The sequence below is a fragment of the Macaca fascicularis genome, chromosome 14 (genome assembly GCF_037993035.2).
Source record: "Macaca fascicularis isolate 582-1 chromosome 14, T2T-MFA8v1.1".
Taxonomy (NCBI): Eukaryota; Metazoa; Chordata; class Mammalia; order Primates; family Cercopithecidae; genus Macaca; species Macaca fascicularis.
In genome coordinates this window covers 16816162-16843244 of record NC_088388.1, presented here as the reverse complement: position 1 = coordinate 16843244, position 27083 = coordinate 16816162, and the positions used below count along the sequence as shown (strand labels likewise).

Sequence of the window (27083 nt, the reverse complement as noted above, 5' to 3'; positions counted from 1 at the left end):
ATTGCAAATAAAAATTGTAAAAATACAGTGGGAAAAAACACTTAGAGTGGGATCTATTAGGTAAAGTGCCTGTTGAATTAGACATCAAAAGTATTCAAATAAAAAAGGCCCTAAATAAAATGCTTTGGCTTGAAAATTTAATTAAAATGATAATATTTTATTATTATAAAGGTTTTTTTTTTGAATGCCTTTCAAACTGGTCCACTATTTTCTTAAAGAAAAGAATAACAGAGTCACCATAATAGATAAGACACTGGAAGTAAAGAAAAAGATGACTCAGTCAGAATTCCTGTCTTTAGATGGCTCCTAGTATAATAAGGGAGACATATATGGAGAGAATTATAATAGAATATGAAAATATAACAATGACACAAGAAGTCACTGATAATACACTTAGAAATGGTTACTTTTTTTTTTCTATTGGAGATCAGGTAGAGAGACAAGTCAGTGCATATGGTAAAAGATCTTCCAAGAAGTTAACTTCTGGGCTTGTACTGCAAGGACGAGAAAACGTTGGGCTTTAAAACATATTTCAGTAGCATAGCAAGTGCAAAGACAAGAAATGCAGCCATGGCCCATGAAGGAGAGGAAGTTTTGTGGCAGTCAAGGAGGAAAATGTCAGGGAAAGAAGTTGCAAAGAAGGGACTATGGAGACATAGAGCCTCACAAGTCATACTCCTGAGGGTAGTCTAAGTTCCATAGCAGAGAGAAGCTTATATAAATGCTATATATTAAGTTGGTGCAAACGTAATTGTGGTCTTTGCATTGTTGAAATTTGTTTGATACTGGAATACATTCTTAAATATATGTGATTATGTTATACATCATTTTAATGTGCATTTCTTGCTTTTTTTTTTGGTTAATGACTTAATACTTGCTGTTTATTTTATATTTACTTTAAGCTGTGGAAATGATGTTAGACAAAAAACAAATTCGAGTAATTTTCTTATTCAAGTTCAAAATGGGTCATAAAGCAACAGAGACAACTCACAACATCAACAGCACATTTGGCCCAGGAACTGCTAACGAATGTACAGTGCAGTAGTGGTTCAAAAACTTTTGCAAAGGAGACATGAGCCTTGAAGATGAGGAGTATAGTGGGCCGGCCATTGGAAGTTGACAATGACCAGTTGAGACCAATCATCGATGCTCGTCCTCTTACAACCTCATGAGAAGTTGCCAAAGAACTCAGCGTCCACCATTCTATGATCCTTCAGCATTTGAAGCAAATTGGAAGGTGAAAAAGCTCAATAAGTGAGTGCCTCATTAGCTGAGTGAAAATTTAAAAAAAAAAAAATCATCATTTTGAAGTGTCATCTTCCCATTCCACACAATGAACCAATCGGATTGTGACGTGTGATTAAAAGTGGATTTTATATGACAACCGGTGACAACCAGCTCACTGGTTGGACCGAGAAGCTCTACAGCACTTCTCAAAGCCAAACTTGCACACACAAAAAAGTCATGGTCACTGTTTGGTGGTCTGCTGCGGGTCTGATCCACTGCAGCTTTCTGAATCCTGGCAAAACTAGAGATTGAGCTGAGAACTATGCGCAGTGAATCAATGAGATGCACCGAAAACTACAACACCTGCAGCCGGCATTGGTCAACAGAAAGCGCCCAACTCTTGTCCATGACAATGCTTGACTGCACATCACATAACCAACGCTTCAAAAGTTGAACGAATTGGGTTATGAAACTTTGCCTTGTTGGCCATATTCACCTGACCTCTCGCCAATCGAATACCACTTCAAGAATCTCGACAAGTTTTTGCAGGGAAAACGCTTCCACAACCATCAGGATGCAGAAAATGCTTTCTTTCCCTCCCTTCCTGCCTTCCTGCCTGCCTTCCTTCCTCTCTCTCTCTCTCTCTCTCTCTCTCTCTCTCTCTCTCTCTCTCTCTTTCTCTTCTTTCTTTGAAACGGAGTCTCGCTGTGTTGCCCAGGCTGGAGTGCAGTGGCACGAACTCGGCTCACTGCAAGCTCCAAGCTCCGCCTCCCGGATTCACGCGTCTCCTGTCTCAGCCTCCCTAGTAACTGGGACTACAGGCGCCTGCCACAATGCCCGGCTAATTTTTGTATTTTTGGTAGAGACGGGATTTCACCATGTTAGCCAGGATGGTCTCCATCTCCTGACCTCGTCGCCTCCACCTCCCAAAGTGCTGAGATTACAGGCGTGAGCCACCGTGCCCGGCCACAGAAAATGCTTTATAAGAGTTCCTCGAATCCCAAAGCACGGATTTTTATACTACAGGAATAAGCAAATTTATGTCTTATTGGCAAAAATGTGTTGATTGTAATTGTTCCTATTTTGATTTAAAAAGATTTGTTTGAGTCCAGTGATGATTTAAAATTCACGATGCAAAACTGCAATTACTTTTGCACCATCCAGATATATAAGACTGATATAATCAGAAGTAGCATTTTCAAAAAGTTCTTCAGTGGAGTGTAGGGGGTTAACACAATGAACTACCATGTAGTAACTTTAAAAGAGGCTAATATGTGGGAAAATTAAGAAAAACAGAATAAAATTCAAAATTAAAAAACACACATTATAGGCTGTGTGTATGAAGCTTAAAAAAAAGTCAAAATTTTGATACTTATGTATTTAGTTTACTATTCCCTGGATTGTGTTACTGGGGTTCATAGTTAGAAGTCTGATAGTCTTAGCTGAGGAATTTAATAATATATGCATAAGTGTGTACATGTATTAAAGAAAAAAACAATATCTAATGACACTTGTTAAAGAACAGTAAGAAGGAAATTATTCAGGACCCCTGGCATAGATACAGGTATGACTGCAACGGGGTCTTGCAGCACGGGAGAGAGTTTGAGCTCAGCTCTGAATAGAACATGGGCAAGAAGAAATGTGTAGCCAGGGGGTAGAATGGGGGTCAGTGAGTGGAAAGTGACTAAGAGAAAACACAATTGTTAAAGAAGTTTCCGGCTAAACCAACCTTACAGGATTCTTGCAGAAGACAGGCCAGGGTGATCAGACATCACATAGGGGTTGGTGGAAGATAACGAACCTGAGCAGATATTGAAAGCAATCAGATATCATGGGTGAGGGATTCTTGCTAAACTGACTTAGCGGGGTTATTTGCTAAAATTGAATTTTACAAGCAATTGCATAGGTGGGCTTAGGAGCAGGCTTAGAAGCCACGTAAAGGTTTCATCATACAAATAATTTTTGTCATGTGTGTAGGGAGGCATGTATCCATATATCTGTCTCTTACCTGTATTTCTAATACAATGTTTATCCTATTATTACAAATAAGAGAATGGCAAATTTGTTACAGTTTACTAAGACACAATCATAATGGATGCTTGAGTATCTTAGAATAAATTTTGAAGACATAAAATAGAAAGGGAGAAAATAAGCACATAGTAGTCAAAAATATCTAATCTATATTCACATCTGGATTCTAGCTAACACATTTATCAGCTGTAGCTTGAAGCAAAGTATTTAAATTATCTGAGCCTCTTTTCTTATCCAAAATGTGGGCTCATTTTACCTATATCTCAGTGTTTTTATGAAGATTAATGATATATATATAAATATTTTAGCACCTTGTGTAGGACACAATAAGCGTTGACTAAGTGTTAAACACTACATCATTAGTGTTATCATTTTATTCACAATCCATATAATATCATTAATTTCTAGTTTGTTTAATATTCACTACAACTGTACTTTTTAAAATACCCCTCTGCTGTAAGTAGTATTTTTATTTCTTAATTGAGGGTCTGAGTTTATATTGTTCCCAAGAGCGCATGGGTAAATAGGAGAAGAGCCTGGGTGCAAACCTAGGTCTGGCTCCAAATTCTCTTCTTTTCCAATGCCCTGTCTCCCGAAGGAAAGTGCTTCAAGGTACAGGAAATGGCCATCCCTGAGGAAGCAGATAATTGTCTCAACACTTTAAAACTAAACTACATATTCATTAATCTTAATGAAAAAGTTGAAACTTTGTGTTTATTGAGATTGGTTTAAGTTAATACGTCCTGGTGAAAAAGTTGAGAAACCAATCACTTTAATAAGGCCCTTGGAAACTGATTAGTAAGTAAATCAACTTTTTATAGCAATTACAGTAAGGAGTTGTGTTTGCAGTGAAGAATTTTGTAATGAGACCCAGAGAGACAGTTTCGTCATCAATGCTTAAGCGAACTCTGACTTCATTTCTCTTTACCTAATGATCAGCAATTATTTAATGAAAATCAACAGAGGAAGAATGGCAGTTACATAAAATGGCATTTTTCTTAATTTTTCCAGATACTCTGAATTTTTGAAGCCTGGTTAGAAATAGAATTGCTAAACTAACTCCTTTCACACTGGTGCTCTTAAATTCTTTGATGAGATAGCATATATTAATCTGTATAAAATAATTTGGGAATATAATCACCAATTAGTATTTTTTACATTCAATGGCAAACCATAACTTTTACTTTGGGAGGCTGAGACGGGCGGATCACGAGGTCAGGAGATCGAGACCATCCTGGTTGACACGGTGAAACCCCGTCTCTACTAAAAAAAATACAAAAACTTAGCCGGGCGAGGTGGCGGGCGCCTGTAGTCCCAGCTACTCGGGAGGCTGAGGCAGGAGAATGGCGTAAACCCGGGAGGCGGAGCTTGCAGTGAGCTGAGATCCGGCCAGTGCACTCCAGCCTGGGCGACAGAGCGAGACTCCGTATCAAAAAAAAAAAAAAAAAAAAAAAATTTGTGACATGTTCTATAGTAAGAATGCCCTATTACAATGCATTAAAAGAAACTAAAGGCAGTTTCATTCTTTCTTGAACAAATCCAAGATGGACAACCAGTTAAAGACCTACTCACATGTAGATAGGATATAAATATCAAATGTGGAGACGTTCATGCTAATAATATAATATAGAATATGCCACATCTGCATGGTTTGGATGGGGTTGATGATTTATGAGCTTCAACAGTTGGGCAGATCATTGGTTACTGCATATTTTGAGAGTATAGAGTAAAAACTGAACTAAGATAAAATGCTTATGACTATGGTCTAATTATTTTCTAGAAATATAGCAGGCCACAAGTATCTTATTGTATAACAAATATTGTATTAAAACATCAAAATAAATCACTCTAGTTAAATCTACTAAAATAAACTTTCTTGAAGGAAAATCTTAATTTTACAGTTTGAAACATTAGGGCCATACTTGTTTCTGTGTGTGTTTGCTTACAAATGAAGGTATATGCAGAGCATTAGTCATGCACAGTGCTACACACTTTGTAATTAAATAAGACTCTAACTAGGTACATTAGAAAATAAGTTCCAGAAATTGAGAAAAGAAGAAAAAAGGCTCAGATAAGTTTCAAATTAGAAATAAAAGAAAACATTAATATGGAAACCTATATAACAAATGATTAAAAGATTCATGTGATTGATGTAGGGGAGGTGGTGAGAAAACTATATTCTCTGTTTCAAACTTACACAACTTGTGTGATATTGAGCACCTAGTCTCCCTTCTACTGACCTTAATTTATTCACATGTAAATAAAGAGCAGAAAAAAATATGTATTATTATTAAAACCTGAAATCAAGGGTTATTATAAATGGTAAGTTGATACAATTTGTGAAAAGTTTTTAGAACAGTGCCAATATATTAGCCAAGAACACTGCTTATATATTAGCAATGGTCCACACTAGCAAACATGATTGTATTTTCAATAATGCTCATGTATTAGCAGCAGAAAGGATATTGTCAGAGAGAAAAGATGGACATTAACAATACCATTGACACAGGATTTTTCTAGGCCACTTTGCCATCCAGGGACCTCCACAGCCAGCAACGCCCCCAAATGTGGGCCTGCTTCATACCTGGGCCTGCTGCTGGAGGTACCCCACCAACTTGACCCACTTGTGCTATAGCTTGTACCTGTGTTCAGTTGTTCCCAAGCTCTTGTCCCATGTCCAGGAAGAATGAGTATATGCTGGCAAGTGAAGAGTGAGGATGAGTGAAGAATTTTATTGAGCGGCAGAATGGCTCTCACGAGAGAGAAGACATGGGTGTCAGAGGGTTGTCCCCCACCCCTGAGTTGAGTGGTTTCTCTCAGTGTGGCTGGATCCAAGGCTTTTATGGGCTCAGAATAGGGGAGAATGTGCTGATTGGTTTGTCAGTATACAGCAAAGTTAAAGGCACAATTCAAAGTTGGGCATGACAGTGTAAGAAAACAATTAGGGAAGAGTAGGTATATATAAAATAGGTGATGAGTGGCGATGAATCAGAGAAAAGCATGCCAAATGGGAAGACAGGTTCTTAATCTGGTTCATGGATTTGACTTGTAGCTTGGCTTTAAACTGTCTTTGGCTTAGAGGTGGCCTTTCACTGAGAACCCTTCCCTGTCTGCTTAGGCGTTGGTGTGCCTCCTGCTGTTATCATTATCTGATAGAATTAAATGGTAAAAAAAAAATTAAATTAACTTTTAAGACACTATATCTATTTGCTTGGTATTTTTAAATGTAAAGATTGTTCTAATTACTAATGCGTTTTCATTGTTGAACTTAGTGATGTGATTCAAAAAATTAATGAGATGAAAGAAAGGCATTATTCTCCTAATACATTTTTTTAGAAAGTGTTTGATAAAAATTAATCTCTCATCATAAATAAAGCTCCAAGGAAAACAGAAATAAGGAAAACATTAAAAAAATAATAAAGATGATCTGTCACAAATTAGTAGTCACTATCATATTTAATGCAGAAAAAGTAGAAACATCTTAATGAAAATCAGGAAATAGATTCCTTTTACCTCCATTAATTTTCTTTTAAAATTGTAGCATAAGAATTTTTGTGAGGGTGGTAGGCAGTAGGAAAAAGAGACGAGAAAGAAAGAAGCCACATACAATAAAGAAAGAAACCAAAAGCAATAAAGATAAGACAAATAAAATAAATAATTGTTAGCAAAAAGGAGACAGGTATTCTATTATTTCTGGACAATATACAAAAGCCAATACAATGTATATAGATTAACAAAGCTGTTTTAATGGGAGTGGTTACAAAAATGTGTGTATATACACATACATATGCACATATGTATACAAGTATACATGTAACAGTTTAATCACGCATCACTGTCAGTAAAAAAATAGTTCTGACTATACTAAGGAGAAAATGAGCAGAATATTGTTACAATAAAAAATGATAGGACTAATACAAAGACACTTTAAAAAGTTTACTGTGGGACAGATAATAAAGAAGCATAGCACATTTCATGAAGGAACATAACCTAATATCATAAATATTTCAATTCTACCTTCTAGTTAATTTATAAATATGGTACTATTATAATAAAATATGGGTTTTCTTTTAGAAAATAACAGATTTTAAAATTATGTGTGTATATACATATACAAATGTATATACATATACATGTACATATATGTGTGTATATACATATACATATACATATGTGGGGGATGTATGTACACATTTAGAAAAATATAATGGATGACATTGACTATAATTTTTTGAAAAAACAGAATATTAGGTGAGAAAATACAATGCCACTTAGTGTGTCATTTTCAATCTATAATAATCTTAAAACTGTGATAGAAGAGTAGGGAAAGAGCTCTGTTAATGGCACAATACAGAAATCAGAGAAGCAAACCAGGTTTGTAGGAGTATTTCAAATAAGTTTACTATTGCTTTGTGAACTCCTACTCATAATCATACCGCAACAGAATGATACTGACCTCCATTTTAGACCAGACTCTTCTGTTACAAGTTCTCATAGTATAACAGAAATTTTTTTTCATAATTGATTATAGTTTGGGAAAATTTATTTCACTGCGCATTAATAACCCTTCCCCATCAAAATACGTGGCATGGGTCGTCTCTGTATTTACTTGCTATTGTGTCTCAAGCATATAATATAGTGTTTGACACACAGTAGGTACTCGCTGTTTTAAATAAACAGGAAAAGATGTATTAAACCCCAAATGAGGCTGTGATCATCAACCAGTTTTGTGGAGAATAAAGTTAAAATGTGGAATCCTTGATTTATTCCCCATAGTAAAATAAATTATTGATTAATGAGTAATTTATAGTTATTATAAAAATTATTATCATGAACTAATTAAAGAGTTAATCATACTTTTAAAAGACATAAAATGCTCCAGATTAACACTGATACAATGTTAGGATGGAGAAACTCCAGCATAACCGAGAGAAAGAGAAAGAGAAAGAGGAAGGAAGGGAGGGAGGGAGATAAGTAAGAGAGAAGAAAGGAAAGAGGGGAAAGAGAAAGAGAGGAAGAAGAGTTAAAAGAGGGGAGAGAACAAAGAGCTTAATAGGTATATTTGCATTCATTTAAGCTTCTCTGTTTTGAAACTCATCAACAAAATTATGCACAGGTAACAGTGGGGAGAAGTCTTCAGTAAATGAAAATATATTCAGATATTTAAAAACAACATAGGATTATAAATCAGTGAGTAAATCTGAAAAACAATGTGAAAATACGTAGAAGTCAAAACAATCTCAAATGGAAAAAAGTGAATAAATAACAAACATGAAAATATCAATTATATTAATGATCAAATATATACACATAAAAGAGAAAAGAGCACTTTAAAGTAATCAGCTCGGCAAAGTGAGAAATTTATAATGCTTAATAATAGTGCAGGAAGAAAATGGGCATTCTTATAGCAGTTCTGTGAGTGAAATTGTCAAAAGCTTTTGAAGAGATTCCTTTATTTTATCAATTTTATAGTGAGTCCATAGTTTGTGTCAGGTGCTATGGAAAACAGTGAAAAGGAGAACAAAATGCTTGGAGACATAGTAAATATCAAAATGAGGCCAGGCACGGTGGCACACGCCTGTAATTCCAGCACTTTGGGAGGCCAAAGAGGGCAGATACCTGACATCAGGAGTTCGAGACCAGCCTGGCCAACATGGTGAAACCCTGTCTCTACTAAAAATACAAAACATAGCTGAGTGTGGTGGTTCACACCTGTAAATCCAGCTACTCAGGAGGCTGAAGTAGGAGAATGACCTGAACCTGGGAGGCGGAGGTTGCAGTGAGCCAAGATCGCACCACTGCACTCCAGCCTGGGAGACAGACCGAGACTCCATCTAAAACAATAAAATAAAATAAAAATAAAAACATCAAATAAGCTAACAATGTAAAAATATTATATAGAGATAAATGTTATGAGAAAAAAGGTATATGGGAAGGAATACAGTGGTAGTACTATCATAATGAATGCTTATAGATTCTAGATCTTCACACAGTTTAACCCACTCCTCAAAGCAGCACTTGAGGCATTGACTGTTACTGTTACTCTTTTAAAGATGATGAAAACAAGACCCAGAGATGTTATGTGACCAAGTTCTTATAGAAGGTAATGGCAGAGCCAGATTTACAGCCAGATAGTCCACCTCCAGGGCTCTCATACTTTGCCACCATGGAAGTGTCAGCAAGTGAGAGAAAGCATAGCAGTATCTGAGAAAGACCTATTATTCCAGGGAGGGGAAGCAAGTACAAATACTCAAGGCTGGAGAGTGGCCTGTGGAGTGTTTGAGGTCAGAGTGGATAGAAGAATGGTGATTTCAAGGTAGCACTAAGAGATCAAGAATCAGAAAGTTAACAGGGGCCAGATCATGCCAGACTTTAGACTCTCATAAGGACTTTGAATTTTATGGGTGAAACAGGGCAACCACTGCAGAATTCTGTGCAGAGGCATGAGATCACCTAACTTACTGTTAAAAGGATTATTATGGCTACTGTGTTAAAAAAAAAAATTCTACTGTAGGGGGAAAGGATAGAAACTACAAACCTACTTGGAAAAATATTTGTATTAGAAAAAATGGCAAACAAGAATACAGAACAGTGCAGTTGGTAAAATGTACTTGAATGCTGGAGGCAGAATTCCTACCAGAGTGAATGTGAGATATGAGCAAGAGGAGTCAAGACTTACTCCAAGGATTTTGCCTGATGCAACATGAAGTTTCCATGCACTGAGATAGGAAAAGTTAGAAAGAAGCAGATTTGAGGTGGATTACCAAGAATTCAGATAGGATGATAAATTTGAGATGCTTAGTATGCTTCCAAGTGAAAGTGTCAAATAGGATGTTGAATACAGGAGTGTAGAATTCAGAGGAGTGTGTTGAGGTGAGGAGATAATTGGGAAATTTTATACACACACACACACGCACACACACAGTCCTCACTTAACTTCAATGATAGGTTCTTGGAAATTGTGACTTGAAGCAAAACAATGTATAATGAGGCCAATTTTACCATATATTAATTGATGTAAACAAGAGTTAAGCTCCTGTGTCGTATTTCTGGTAACAAACATCACCAAATTTCTTTCTTCTTTTTCAAATTCATGTGAATTTGAGGATTGGCTTTTTCATTGCTGCAAAAAAATGAAAAGCAATGGATTTAGATAGAGATTGCATTGAATCTGTAGATCTTTTTTTTGTTGCCATCTTAATAACACCGTCTTCCAATCCATGAACACGAGAGGACTTTCCATTTATTTAGGCCTTTATTATAATCTTTCAGCAACATTTTATAATTTTCATTTCACAAATTTTTGATTTTCTTGGTTAAACATATTCGTAGGCATTTTATTCTTTTGGATACCATTATAAATTGATTTTTTTAACTTTCATTTTAGGTTCAGGTGTGCATGTGAAGGTTTGTTACATAGGTGAACTCATGTCACGGGGGTTTGTTGTACAGATTATTTTATCTGTACCAGATATTAAGTCCAGTATCCAGTAGTTATCTTTCCTGTTCCTCTCCTTCCTTCCACCCTCCATCCCCTAGTTGACCCCAGTGTCTGTTGTACCCTTCTTTGTGTTCATGAGTTCTCATCATTTAGCTTCCACTTACAAGTGAGAACATGCAGTGTATTTGGTTTTCGGATCCTGTGTTAGTTTGCTAAGGATAATAGCCTCCAGCTCCATCTATGGTCTCACAAAAGACATGATCTCATTCTTTTTTATGGCTGCAGAGTATTCCATGGTGTATATGTACCACATTGTCTTATATTCAATCTGTCATTGATAGGCATTTAAGTTGATTCCGTATCTTTGCTATTGTGAATAGTGCTGCAATGAGCATTCACAGGCATATGTTTTTATGGCAGAATAATTTCTAAAACAAATACCAAAACACTTCTAACTAAATATCAAAATAAATGTGAGATAGATAGATTGATTGATTGATTGATTTAAGAAAAAAAATAATAACATCAAGTAAGATAATTATTTACCTACTTATTCCAGTTCAGGGTGGCAGGTGGCGAGACCCTATCTATCAGCTCAGAACACAAGACAGGCACTGATCCTGGACAGGATGTCATTCCACGGCAGGGCGCACTCACACACCCATACTCAGTCTGATACCATGTAGATGTGCTAATTCGCCTAACGTGCACATCTTTGGGATGTGGAAACACACAGACTACCCAGAGAAAACTCACATAGACATGAGGGGAGCATGCAAACTTCACATAGACAGTGGCTCTGGCCAGGGATTGATGTTTAATTTTTAGTCAGCTTTATAATAAAATGATGCTGAACAAAAGAATGTTATTCTAGGACCTGGGGTGTGTGTGTGTGTGTGTGTGTGTGTGTGTGTGTGTGTGTGTGTGTGTGTGGTGTATAAAGACTGAGTGAAATTAACAAAGAAATAAAGATGTGCAGCTATAAAAAGACAAAATGGCAGAGAAGTGACTGGATCTGTGTCTCTCCAACATTAACAAAAGAAGGCAATGAAGAAGAACCAGCAATAAAACCGAGAAGGAACATCTGGAGAAGTAGGAGAAAATCAGGAGAGCGTAGGGCTCCGTAGGGCTCCACATGAGGAAAGATAATCAAAGAGTGAACAGCTCTGGCAAATACTGCTGACAGGATAAACAGTGTTTTGTGCAACATAGAGATTGTGATGACCTTGGTAAGATTTTCAGTTGAGTGGTGGAGGAGGGGGATGTAAAAGGCTATGGAAGTTATTTCAAAAAAAAATGAAAGGAGACAAACTGGAAGCAACATGTAAAGACACAACATTTTAAGGACATTATCAGAAAAAGTTAATTTAGCAATAAGTAAAGAGTTTTACAGTAGCCATATTGTCTTGTTTAACATGATTTTAGTATTTTGTTCTAAAAATGTTGGATTATTTCTAAAAAGTTAAGAATGAAATATATTGTAATAGCATTATTTTACTAATTAGAGAAAAATCACAAAATGTCAAAATTGTTGTTTATATATATGCATTACAAAATATTATTTGGAAGGCTATTCAATGGCATGTAAAATTCTGATAAATTGATGGTAAAAAAAAATTAGAAGCTGTAAATCGTCACATATTACACAATCTCAGATTAATGAGACATAAAGATATGAGTAGGTTCTATTTTAGATACTCCATATAAGTGGAATAATGCTATATTTGTTATTCTGTGACTGGTTTATTTCACTGGACATAATATCCCCAAAGTCAGTCCATGTTGTCTCATATGGCATAATTTTCTTTTTCTTTTCTTGAGGCTGAGTAATATTGTTCTCTTAAGCAATGTTAAAAGGATAGATCTCCTGTTAAATGTTCTTAATACAATTGAAAATTTAAATTAAAACAATATGGTAGGGAATGAAAAATTAATTGTTCCCAAATTTAAAGAGTAGTTACCACCAGTGTATGATTTAAGCATATGTTTTATATTTTTATCCATATAAAATTTTATAAATCAGCATACATATACTTTATGTTCTGAAAATAGATTTTTAACAAAAAGGAGACTATATAAAATGCACTGTACTTATCAAGGTTTCTATAATTCTAGTATTTTAATTATATATATAATCTAGTTAATTTCATGAAATTGTTTTAATCAATAAAATTACATTTTTAAAAGACTTTGTTAATGATAAATTAAGGAGAAAGATTATTCAATCAGTAATATCAGGTCAACTGGTTAGCTATATGGAACAAATACCACTTAGATCCTAGTCTCAGGCCATACAACAAATAAATCCCATGTGAATTTTAAAAGTAATATGTTAAGAAAAATGAATTGTGCACTCTGTAGGATGTAGATAAAGAGAATTTTTTTTTTTTACTATTTTCACTTTCATCATTAGAAAATAAAACAATAAATAAGTCTGCCTGCTTAAAACGTATAATTTCTAGGTATAAAACACGCTCAAGAGATGGTTAAACAAATGATTAAGTCAGAATCCTTCTCCGTGAGATCAAGGGAAAGGAAGAATCAAAGGTAAACAAAAGAGGACATTGTATTAGAAGGAGTTGTGAATTTTTGTTTGCCATCGACTTTTGTTTTGCTTTGCGTTGGCTATACAAATTGGATTTCACATAAACACAACTGTGAGATAATTCTAATTCAAATATGACATCATGTTGACTTTGTCTTCAAACGGTAAATTTTTTTCTGGTTAGAACTTCCCAGTGACAGGTGGGCCCTAGAGGGTCAGTGACTCCAAGGGAATCATGTCTGGAGAATATTAGGAATTAAATCTGAAGGAATAAACAACTTTACTATATAAAGGCATATATGGCACATTCATATACTCTCAGTAACTGAGAGTCATGTGAAAGGAGATCCCTATGGAAACATTCAGGGGAAGATTTATTCCACAACCTGGTAGGATGACAGATTCTGATGAATATTTCTTGTAGGTTCCTCCCCTAGTCTTCCACTACTTTCCCCATTAAAAAGGAAACAAATGACCCTGTCTAACTGTGCTTCAAGTGGATAAGGATATACCCTCCCAAAATACAATATCTGCCTCAACTGCTCCCTCAGCTTTTGGTCTCCTTTAGAAGAAGTAAACATTTGTTATCTTTTGATAAAAGTCCAAGAATCAATTTCTGTAGAATAAAGGACTTAATGAGAATGAGTATTGTCTTTTAGGTAAAAATGTTGATAGTTTTAAAGAAAATGTGTATCAGACAGACATTCATATGCAAGAGTGATACACAAAAATGAGAACATTTTCTTAACATATTAAGACAGACATTCATATGCGAGAGTAATAAACAAAATAAGGGCATTTTCTTAACATATTACTTTTAAGATTCACATGAGTCTTTTCAAAATGTGAAACTGATGAGGATGTATGGGTTTTCCACTTATTTTTTTTATTGTGAATGTACAAGGAGAGAAAGCAAGCCTGATTCCAGTGTAGCTTTGAAGAAAAGTAACCCAATACCAAAGCTCCCACGAATTACTTCTTAGATTCCAATAATGTTTATCATGGAAGACTAAAAGTGGCACTAGAGTCAATATGTTCCCATGTCTAAAAGTAGGCAAATACTGGCCAAATCAACACTTTCTTATTTCCCCTTTTATTCTACACCCAAAATAGTTAGCTGCGGTATCACTAGCTGCGATAAGATGCTGGTTCAGGAAGACAAGTCAGTTCAACAGTTTTATCCTAATGCACATTTCTCACAAAATGGGCTCTCCACTGCATGGAATGGTTGAGGGAGAAAGTTGATTTTGTGCCAGGTTTTATGTATGTGTGCATGTATGTACACATATGTATGTGTGTGTGTGTATATATAGGTGCAATATGCTTTATTTTTGGAGAAAACATTAGGTAGCAATTTAAGTATTAAGCTTGAGTCAAGAGGGGAGAAAAGAAAAAAGAACAATTTTTCTGGCCACTCACAACAAACTAAAGAAAAATAAAAGTTTATCTCTGAGCAATTTGGGAAGAAAAGGGAATTATTCTTTCTATTTTGCATACTTTAATTTTTTTTTTCTTGGATTTTGATATGGCAAGAATTTTTTATCTTTTCCTTTTCTCCCAAATTTAAATTCGGATTCCTCAGACTCTGAGGTGGAAAGGGGCGTATAACCCCCAATGGTCACATCACACAGGTTGTGATAACCATGGGAGAATTATGTACAGAAAAGGAAAATAAATTAATTCTGATGCTGAAGAAGGGGAAAGAGGGCACCAAGGGCCAAGGATCTAAGGAGATGTCTTGAAAATGGTGGCAACTGGAGGAGGACATGAATTTGTATGTGCTATAAACACACAATTCACATAAGGAGAAATTACTTGGTAACCTAAGAAAACTACCCATGCTCTAGCTGGGTCTGGTTTTCCTCCTTCCCCCTCCTAATAGATGCCCAGGGGACCCTGCAACTTTATCCAAGTTGCAGACAGTGTGATGGCTTGGACCACAAGCATGGAGCAAGAAGCTAGACTGACTTATTCACAATTACAGATATAAAAGTCATTGCTTTCACAATGATAACTTCCCAAATCATGTAAGACAAGAGGATTTTTTTCGCTGAAAATAATTATTATTTTTCTTGTGAAGGAGATTATTACATTTTAAAAGCAGGAATGTATGCTGTTCTTTTACTAAAAATTAATTGAACGTTGTTGAAAACATCTCTGATTTCAAATTTTGGAAGAAATTAAAATAGAATACTACAGTTTACACTAGAGAACTATACTTTCTAAAAATATATATTCTAGCCTTACCTATATATATATTTTATTATTATTATTATTATTATTATTATTTTGAGACAGAGTCTAACTCTGTCACCCAGGCTGGAGTTCAGTGGCGCAATCTCGGCTCACTGCAACCTTCGCCTCCCAGGTTCAAGCGATTCTCCTGCTTCAGCCTCCCGAGTAGCTGGGATTACAGGCACCTGCCTCTGCACCTGGCTAACTTTTGTATTTTTATTAGAAGTGGAGTTTCACCATCTTGGCTAGGTTGGGCTTGATCTTCTGACCTCGTAATCCACCCTTCTCCTCCTCCCAAAATGTTGGGATTACAGGCGTGAGCCACTGTGCCCAACCTTTTTTATTTTTAGAAAGGCAGTATTTGAAAATCAGTTATGAATTCAAAATTTGCCTTATTCACAAGCAGAAATGTTAATGGTGTCTCTTTTTCTCCTCATTGAATGTGCTGCTTAACTTTTCATTTGGCATAATGCGTATTTGTTAAAATAAAAAGATATCTATTCAAAAACGTAACAAATTAGTATGTTAAAGTTTTACTCCACAAAAAATAAAATAAGGCAACAGGAAACAAAACATTGTTTTTTTCTCTTAGCCAATACAATTTAATATTACCTAAATCTAAAATATGGAATATCTTTATAAACATATAAGGATTTTTGTTTGTTCTTACTACTCAGGCTTTAATTAATTTATTTTTTGTTGTCCCTTAATTTTTGGCCTCATAAGATTACAAATAGCTAGAGAGGAAGAAAGAGAAAAGAAAAGAAAGAACAAGAAAGAAAAGAAAACAGAAAAAAACAAAGCTAGAAGTATTACATTACCTGACTTCAAACTATACTGTATAGCTACAGTAACCAAAAGAGCATGGCACTGGTACAGAAACAGACATATACAACATTGAAAAAGAATAGGGAATTCAGAAATAAAGCTGCACACACCTACAGCCATCTGACATTTCAGAAAGTCAAAAAAATGTGACCTCCTATTCATTAAATGTTGCTAGGATAGCTGGCTATTCATATGCAGAAAAATGAAACCTCACTCCTACTTTTCACCATATACAAAAATTAAGATAAATTAAAGTTTAAATGTAAGAGCTCAAAAAGTAAGAAGCCTAGAAGAAAACCTAAGAAACATCATTCTGGACATGGGCCTTGGGAAAGAATTTGTGACTAAATGCATCCAGCAATTTAGCAATTGCTAAATGAGCAACTGCAACAAAAACAAAAATTCACAAGTGGGACCTAATTAAATGAAGAGTTTCTGCACAGCCAAAGAAACTATCAACGGAGGAAACAGCCTATAGGATGAAAGAAAATATTCACAAACTATGACAAAGGTCTAATATCCAGAATTTATAAGAAACGTAAATGATTCAAGAAGCAAAACAATAAATAACTCCATTAAAAAGTGATCAAAAGATATGGACACTTTTCTATACAATACATGCAAGTGGCCAAAGAAATATATGAAAAAATACTCAACATCACGAATCATCATAGAAATGTAAATCAAAACCACAATAAGATGCCATCTCACACGAGTCAGAATGGCTATTGTTAAAAAGCCAAAAAAACAACAGATGCTGGCGAGGCTGCCAACAAAAGGTAACATTTTTTTTTTTTTTTTTGGAGACGGAGTCTCGCTCTGTAGCCCAGGCTGGAGTGCAGTGGCCGGATCTCAGCTCACTGCAAGCTCCGCCTCCCGGGTTCACGCCATTCTCCGGCCTCAGCCTCCCGAGTAGCTGGGACTACAGGCGCCTGCCACCTCGCCCGGCTAGTTTTTTGTATTTCTTAGTAGAGACGGGGTTTCACTGTGTTAGCCAGGATGGTCTCGATCTCCTGACCTCGTGATCCGCCCGTCTCGGCCTCCCAAAGTGCTGGGATTACAGGCTTGAGCCACCACGCCCGGCCAAAAGGTAACATTTATACAATGTTGGTGGGAATGTAAATCAGTTCAGTCGCTGCAGAAAGCACTTCGGAGATTTCTCAAAGAACGTGAAACAGAACCACCATCCAACCCAGCAATCCCATTACTGTGTATATATCCAAAAGAAAACAAGTTGTTCTGTTGCAGCTTTCTTACTCCTGTAGTTTGATGAGCAGGAGGGAGTGGTGCCTAGCAGCTTTTTCACTCCCATAGTTTGACGAGTGAGAGGAAGTGTTATAGCTCTTTCGTTCCTGCAGTTCCGTGAGTTCCAAGTTCTTCTCTCAAGACCAGGAGGAATGAGGTACGTGGACACTGGAGAGTAAGTAAGGCTCAGTAAAATTTATTGAGTGAAAGAAACACACTCAACAGTGAGAGGAGACCCAAAAGTGGGTAGCCTTATGTGAGGCTGAGTCCAGGCTTTTTTATGGGCTTAGAATGGGGAATGCATGCTGATTGTTATTGGTGGGCTTGGAAAAGACACTGTTCGATTGGTTAAAAGGCATCATTCAGAAAGAATCCATCGAGAGGGTGGTTAAGCTGGGGATGGGAGTTCTTCCTGTCAGTGTATTCTATCTGGAACTAGTAGCTTGGTTTTTGGGTTTTAGACGGTCCTGGGCTTGAAGGTGGAGGTTCACCTGGACCCCCAACCCTGTCAGCCTAGGAATTTGTCTGTCTCCTGTTGCTATCAGTTCTACCAAAAGGACACATGCATTTGTAAGTTGAATACAGAGCAATTAACAATAGCAAAGACATGGAATCAAACAAGGTGTCCATCAACAGTGGACTGGATGTGGCAGATATACACTATGTATCACCAAGAAAATGTGGCATATATACTCCATGGAATACTACGCAGTCTTAAAAAGGAATGAAATCATATCCTTTGCAGTAACATGAATGCAGCTGAAGGACATAATCCTAGGTAAATTGCTGCTGGAACAAAAAACCAAATATCACATATTTTCACTTATAAGTGGGAGCTAAACATTGTGTACTTGTGGACATATAGATGGGAACAATAGACACTGGAGACTATTAGAGTGGGGAGTAAAGAGTGGGGCAAGGATTGGAAAACTAACTCTTCTGTACCATGCTCACTACCTGGGTGATGAGATCATTTGTATCCTAAGTCTCAGCATCACACAATATATCCATATTACAAACTTAGACATGAGCCCCTCAAATATAATAAAAACCGAAGTTAATTTTTTAAAAAGAAAACATCAGTCCTGTAACTGCAAGGAACTAAATTCGGAAAACACATTGAATGAACTGGAAAGAGGACCCAGAGTCTCAGATGGAACCACAGACCTGACCAAGAAATTGATTTCTTCCTGGGAAGACCCTGAGCAGCAGGCCCATTTCATCTTTACCTGCACTCGTAACCCATGGCAATTCTGAAATCATAAATTTTTGCTGTTTAAGTTGTTAAAAAAAAAAAAAAAAAAACCACAAAACCTACACAAATGGAGAATGAGGAATAGCTCTGCCATAATGATCACACAAATATAAGGCCTTAGAATGTCAGGTTGTGATACCGATCTCTGTAAAAGAAGTTGTTGCTTGCGTAGCCCTGCATTTTGTGCTTCCTTGTGACTTTTTAGAAGCAAATTTGGGTGGTTTAGAAACATAAACATGGTGGTAACACAATTTTTAATACAAACCGATCATACTTCACTCTCAGAATGTAAATTTATGAAACAGTATGTATCCCACTTACCTTTACTCAAATCTATTCTAAGTTACTAGGAAAGTGAACCATGGTAAATTTGCATGAATAACAATGCTTTCTGTGCTTGAATTAGTCCATCTTCCTAGAAGCATTACCACAACTATATTTTACTTCTCAGAGTCAACTTGTACATACTAATTGAATTGCGCACCCTTGTGGTTAGATCATCACATCCCAAATAAACTCACTCATCAGCAATCACCTTTATCTCCCACTTGCCTTTATGCAATTATCTTAGCAAGAGTCATCAGGGGCAAACAAATTTCCATTGTTGTCTTTAGCAAGAATGTAATGTAGAACAAGTAAGCTATGGAAGCACCAATCTAGACAAACAGTGAGCTTTTAAAGATTTTTAACCAGGGCCAAATGGGATGCAATTTAGAACTCTGTTGATCACATTTGAATGCATGCCCAGTTCAATGGCATTTAGTTGAACAGTGCTTCTTATCTGGTTGACCAACTATAGACATTAAAAGCTTGATTTAAGTTGCTATATACAAAGTCAAAGAATTTAATGTTAGTGAAAAGGAGCTGGAAGCAAAGAAAAGTTTCCAATGAAATTATCAATCAATGGTTTAATGAGACAATATGGGATTGCCAAAGCTCAAGACTTTGTGTCAGAAAATGTATACTGGCTCATCTTTTCATTATGACAAGGGCAGGAAAATCTTTTGTCAGAGAGAGTTCACCCTATTAACTTAAAAAATGTGTAAATGAATACCCATCAAGGAGTAGAGTTAGGGTAAGAAAACAGACCGTGGAAACAAAACATTATTAACTATCAAATTATGCAAAATGATGACAAACGGGATTATATTAAGACACTAAAATTCTAAATATAATTGCATTTTCAAAACTTTAAACTCTTTTTAGGTAAACTGTTCATCAATATTCTATGGCCATGAAAAATAAATGAAGTATTTACTTCTTTCTGAGAATTTACATATTTCACATGAAATCTAGTTTGAGGAATATGTATATGTGTAAAGTACTCTGCAAAGTAACATCCAACACTAACTTCCAATTTAAAGTATATGTATCTACACTCATTTGTGATTTCCTCCAGTGACTAAACTTAGCCCAATTTTAAGCACATTGTGAATGAACACTGTGTCATCTTTCACAATATGGGTGCACATGGAGGAGAAAATATGCTTAGTAATTAGAGTCCATACATGGGGTAAAGCATCACCCTGTTACATTGAACCTCTTAGTTTATGAAAGAGTTACCTTTAGATACTATTCTCTGAGCTAGGACTTTTACGTGTGACCATTTATAATAGGACCCTATTTATAATAGGGACAACAATATCCACTGCAATTTTACTGCCTCACATATGTCTTGGTGATTGCTTTGTTGACTGCTTCTTTCACATCCTTATTTCTCAGACTGTAGATCATTGGATTCAACATAGGAATTACTGTGGTGTAAAACACGGCCACCATTTTCCCCCGCTCTATGGATTCCTCAGTGGGTCTCCTGAGATACATGAAGATGAGGGTCCCATAAAACATAGAAACAGCCGTCAAGTGGGACCCACAGGTGGAGAACGCCTTCCTCCTGCCATCGGCAGAGTGCATGCGTAGCACAGCTACTACAATGAGAGTATAGGAGATGAGGACCACTGACAGGGAATATGTGAAGTTAATTCCAGCAATAACAATCATTGTGATTTCTTTGATGTGCACTCCCCCACAGGCAATCTTGATGAGAGGAGGATCTGCACAATAGAAGTGATTGACTTCAAAGTTTCCACAGAAGTATAAGCCATAAGTCCATAGTGTGCATATTAGGCTGACAGAGAATCCATAGACATAAGGCACAGAGATGAGCCGAACACACACAGTCCTGGACATTTTACTGCCATAAAGCAGAGGGTTGCAGATGGCCATGTACCTGTCAAAGGCCATCACAGCCAGGATATAGACCTCCACGTGGACAAGCGCAATGAAAAAGTAGCACTGAACTAAGCATCCCACATAGGAAATGCTTTTTGTCTCTGATAATAAGTTTTCCAGCATTTTGGGGGTAACGTTGGAGGAGAAGCACACGTCCACAAAAGACAGATGACTCAGGAAAAAGTACATGGGGCTCTGAAGCTGAGGACTGATGCCAATCAAAATGATCATACCAATATTTCCCAGCAGAGTGATCATGTAAACCGCTAGGAACACCACAAAAAGGAGAACCTGTAGCTCCTGATGACAAGTCAGCCCCAGGAGGGTAAATTCTGTCACATCCGTGAAATTAGGCATTGCCTTAGTATAGGCCAAGTCTGTGTTGCCTATGGAGAAATTTTTTTAAAAAGAAGGTAAATGGATTTGTTTTATTCTTGAAACTTTGAGTTGCCTTTGCCCTTATTTTAATTCAAATACTTTACAATGTACACTTTGCAAAATGTACAGTACGGTGTATAAATATACTATATGTAAAATGAACTGAATACATAACACAATAGGCACATCAGTTTTAGTTCTGAGCTAAGTTCCCTTTGCTATAGATGTCCATGATTGTAGTTTCACTTTTTTGGCTCACCATAAATGTCAAACTAGGTAAAGAGCTGCAGATGCTGTGGTCAGAGATTTTCCTATGTAAAAATTTCTGATCTCTACTGATTTCCTGTCACTAATAGAATTTGACTTGGGTTAATGTTACTACTGTATTAAGTATAAAATATATGAAATAAAGCATCAAGGCATCTAAGAGACATAAACTAACACTACTTCATTTTGTTTCAGTCATTGTGTGATGTACTTTTATTTTACACAAAATCATTAGCGCTTTAGCATTTAGCAAAAGTTATTGCGGGTTTTGCTGTTACTTTCAATGGCAAAAATGCAATTACTTTTGTACCAACCTGATATTAGTTTGTTTTGCTTACCTTAAAACTCCTTAAACTGTCTTGCTAAGTAGTTACATTTAATGGAAATTCAGAAATAGTTATACATGCGATTTCTACATGCCCTGATCTTTAGATTCACTAAACATAATACAATAATCCAGTATAATTAAAACTCTCTAAGAAATATTTTTCTAGAGGCAACAGTCTCAGTTTTGTAATATTTGTAACAATAGTTCTGTTGTTGAATGTTCATAAAAACTCTTCCATGAAAACGTCCTATAAAACAGGTTTTATTTGCGTGCCCATTTTGCAAATGAGGAAACTAAACACTGAGAGATTAAGAAAGTCTCCCTTGGTTAGAGGTCTACTAATTAGCAGAACTGGGTTACAAAAAAAATCACTTTTGTGATGTGTCTTTGACAATATTCCATTGGTGCATCTTCGATAGCCTCTTCTACCATTATATTTCTTTTCATTTAAAATTCAGTTTGCTCATCCTCCACAATGGTAGGAAGTTATCTCTTTCAGTTCATCTTCAATGGACTTTTAAGAGCTTTGGTTACCCTAAAGCAGCCTAAACCACTGAGATAGTAAATCACTACAACTCTCTACTTCTTCAAGTTTATCATCCCAGGATCAGATGATAATTATTTCCAGGAGAAAATAAATTTAATACATAAATGTGTATCATCTATCAAAATAAGAAGATTGAATTTGCAATTTACAAATAAAACCCAAAATTCATTTCTATTAACATTTCAGGAGTTTTTAATGAAGAAAAACGGTGAAGGTATAAATTACTGGACCAATCATGCCCCTATATCCCCAACTCCATTCATACATATATTTAAACAATATTATGAAAGTTAATAGTTTTTGCCTGTAAAGGAGAATGAGAAGATAAAAAATGTGAAATGAAATGAAGAGTTTTGCAAATCTTCATTATAATAAGCTCATTCTTACAAAGTTTTGAATAAACCAGGGATAGAAATACAAAAAGTTCCCAGTAATATAATTTCATACAAGAAGACACTCTGATAACAAATAAGTCTGTGAACAAGGTATTAGTTTCCTCTTCAAGACGGAGAATGAAATTAAAAGATTTGACTACATCAACCTCTGTTGTAATGAGGGAGGAACTTGCAGACCTACCTTCAGCATACAGAGTAGCAAATGATAACTTCTCACTATTTATAATAATGTCCTAAACATTAGGAACACTGGGATCATCTCCCTAAGGGACTATTCAGGTAATTACGAAAAAAAATAATAACTAAAATTGTAGACACAGCTCAGGTGTAGGAGCAGTTAAGGAGTGTGAATGAGAAGAAGAATTTTTAAATAAAATAGATCAAAATTCTTCATCAACAATGTAATCTTATCTCTCACTTTCACATGGGTTCTGTCTTCTTTTATTTACACATTGACAGTTATGCATTTCAGCAAGATACTGGTTTGAATCATTTAAAATTTCAGTGAGTCCCTTTCTGGCTGGACAACTGTTCTAAAAAGTGCCATCTGTCAGGACAAATGATCATCGGAATGCATGTCCCATGCATCTCATGGTTATGTTCAGATGTCAGATGCCTCAAAGAATAAATCCTTGGTAAAATGAGTACATGTAGAAGTCATTACTGAAGTCAGTCAGGTCTGGGATTATACCTTTGGTATAACACTTTCACTATGTTACTTTGGACGAGCGATGCACTTCTGAGCCTCATTGTACTCATCTGTAGAATAGGGAAACTATTACCTTACATTTGGTTGAGATGATCTTAGAATAATATAGAGATAACTCTCTTCCCAATGACTGCTGCATGTGAAGCACACAAAAAGTGTTCATTATTTGTGCAGTTTTACCTCTAAACAGTTCACTAGCATTATCTTACCACTTCTTTAGGATTCTGACTAATACTATCCTTACCTTGAAGAATAACATTATTCCTATGTGAAATAAGTATGATGTGCCTGGCACAGTGGCTTCTACCTGTAATCCAGCACTTTGGGAGGCCAAGGGGGCTGGATCACCTGGAGTCAGGAGTTCAAGACCAGCCCGGCCAACATGGTGACACCATGTCTCTACAAAAATACAAAAAGTAGCTGGTCATGATGTCAGGTGCTGGTAATCCCAGCTATTGGGAGGCTGAGGCAGGAGAATTGCTTGAACCCGGGAGGCAGAGTTTGTAGTGGGTCGAGATAGCACCACTGTACTCCAGCCTGGGCGACAAAGCAAAACTCCCTCTCAAGAGAAAAAAAAAAATGAGAGAGAGAGAGATAAGTAAGGTTTACAACCTTAAAAGTAAGTGGATGGGTGACAAAAAGTGACTTGTCCGAGGTCTTCCACAAATGCACTTGAAATTTGGAAACTCAAACCAGAAACATGGTTTGACCACGGACCTTGACTCATTATTCTTTATGTTATCTAAACTAACTCTCCAAAAGAATAAACAGAAATGCATTTTGCCTTTGAAAAAAACAGGTAACAAAGACAGTTCAAATTTACCTGCCAACATGCTGAAAGTGATCAAATGCTTTCAATACACATTTTGAAATTTATTAATAACAAAAAACTAATTTGGCATATCAAGAGTTCCCCCAAAATGGCAAATAAATGTTTTTATTGCCAAGATAAATTACTTTTAACTTTGGAGTAATCCCAAAAGAATGAGTACCTCAGACATTAAAAGTCTCCAGAGGTTTGACATATTTCAACCAGACACAGTAATACTATAATCGAATCTAAGTAATTTGTTTATGTATGCAAAAGGTTTTAAAATGCTGCCCATTATTTATGTGTACGTATGTGGAAATGAGTTCATTGCACTTATAGTTTCTCTTGATGTAAATAAAATTCAATCATGGACAAAGAAGAGTGCTTTTTTCACACTTCCATCAACAGCAGATAAACATTTGTTTTTCTTCACAACCTTATGAGCATCTAATTTTTTTGGCTTTTTGATAATAGCCATTCTTACTGATGTGAGATGGTATCTCACTGTAGTTTTGATTTCCATTTTGTTAATTATCAGTGATGTTGAGCTTTTTCATGTGATTCTTGGCCTCATGTATCTTAGTTCAACCATTGCGGAAGACAGTGTGGTGATTCCTCAAACACCTCAAAACAGAAATATCCAGCAATTCCATGCCTGGGTATATGTCCAAATGAATATAAATTGTTCTACTATAAAGACACATGCACATGTATATTCATTGCAGCACTATCCACAATAGCAAACACAGGTAATCAACCTAAAAACCCATCAGTGATAGACTGGATAAAGAAAATATACATATACATCATGGAATACTAGGCAACCATAAGAAAAACAATGAGATCTTGTCCTTTGCGAGAACATAGATGGAGCTTGAGACCATTATCTTTAGCAAACTAATGCGGGAACAGGACACCAAATACCACGTTTTCTCACTTAGAAGTGTGAGCTAAATGTTGAGAGTACATGGACACATAGAGGGGAGCAACGCACATTGAGGCCTATGAGAGGGTAGAGGTTGGAAGGAGGGGGAGGATCAGGATAAATAATGGGTGCTAGGTTTAATACCTGGGTGATGAAATAATCTGTACCACAACCCTCTATGACACAAGTTGACCTATAGAACAAACCTGCACACCTACCCTTGAACTTAAAAGTTAAATCAAAAGAATTTTTTCTCAGATGACACCAATCTTATTTTATATTCACATCTTTGCAGATAATTCTTAATTTTTAAATGTATAATTTAAAATGTATAAATTACGTTTCTTTAGCTGTATATTGTTTGCATCAAAACAGGTGATTATTTATTTATTTGACCTGAGGATGTAGACTTGATGAAATAAGCTAAGTTGTAGCTTCATCCTTATGCTTCATGACATAAGGTTCAAGAGAGATGTCAAATTATGTTCCTATTATGTCAGAAAATGTTATTGATAACAACAAATAGTATAAGGAGTAAGGAAAGGATCCAGTTTCAGCTTTCTACTTATGGCTAGCCAATTTTCCCAGCACCATTTATTAAATAGGGAATCCTTTCCCCATTTCTTGTTTCTCTCAGGTTTGTCAAAGATCAGATGGCTGTAGATGTGTGGTATTATTTCTGAGGACTCTGTTCTGTTCCATTGGTCTATATCTCTGTTTTGGTACCAGTACCATGCTGTTTTGGTTACTGTAGCCTTGTAGTATAGTTTGAAGTCAGGTAGCGTGATGCCTCCAGCTTTGTTCTTTTGACTTAGGATTGTCTTGGAGATGCGGGCTCTTTTTTGGTTCCATATGAACTTTAAAGCAGTTTTTTCCAATTCTGTGAAGAAACTCGTTGGTAGCTTGATGGGGATGGCATTGAATCTATAAATGACCTTGGGCAGTATGGCCATTTTCACGATATTGATTCTTCCTATCCATGAGCATGGTATGTTCTTCCATTTGTTTGTGTCCTCTTTGATTTCACTGAGCAGTGGTTTGTAGTTCTCCTTGAAGAGGTCCTTTACATCCCTTGTAAGTTGGATTCCTAGGTATTTGATTCTCTTTGAAGCAATTGTGAATGGAAGTTCATTCCTGATTTGGCTCTCTGTTTGTCTGTTACTGGTGTATAAGAATGCTTGTGATTTTTGCACATTCATTTTGTATCCTGAGACTTTGCTGAAGTTGCTTATCAGCTTAAGGAGATTTTGGGCTGAGACAATGGGGTTTTCTAAATATACAATCATGTCATCTGCAAAGAGGGACAATTTGACTTCTTCTTTTCCTAACTGAATACCCTTGATTTCTTTCTCTTGCCTAATTGCCCTAGCCCAAACTTCCAACACTATGTTGAATAGGAGTGGTGAGAGAGGGCATCCCTGTCTTGTGCGCAGTATGGCGATTCCTCAAGGATCTAGAACTAGATGTACCATATGACCCAGCCATCCCATTACTGGGTATATACCCAAAGGATTATAAATTATGCTGCTATAAAGAGACATGCACACGTATGTTTATTGCGGCACTATTCACAATAGCAAAGACTTGGAATCAACCCAAATGTCCATCAGTGACAGATTGGATTAAGAAAATGTGGCACATATACACCATGGAATACTATGCAGCCATCAAAAAGGATGAGTTT

General features: G+C 36.2%; 2 protein-coding genes across 2 annotated transcripts in view; one reads left to right on the top strand and one right to left on the bottom strand.

The window, feature by feature from the left end:
- LOC135967013 (olfactory receptor 9G19-like) overlaps positions 1-27083 on the top strand; it is a 138098-nt gene that overhangs the window by 28940 nt on the left and 82075 nt on the right. The window lies entirely within an intron of this gene.
- OR5M9 (olfactory receptor family 5 subfamily M member 9) lies at positions 20429-21396 on the bottom strand. The gene has a single exon (XM_005577882.4). It carries the CDS (start codon positions 21394-21396, stop codon positions 20464-20466), a length of 933 nt encoding a protein of 310 aa, XP_005577939.3. The 3' UTR covers positions 20429-20463.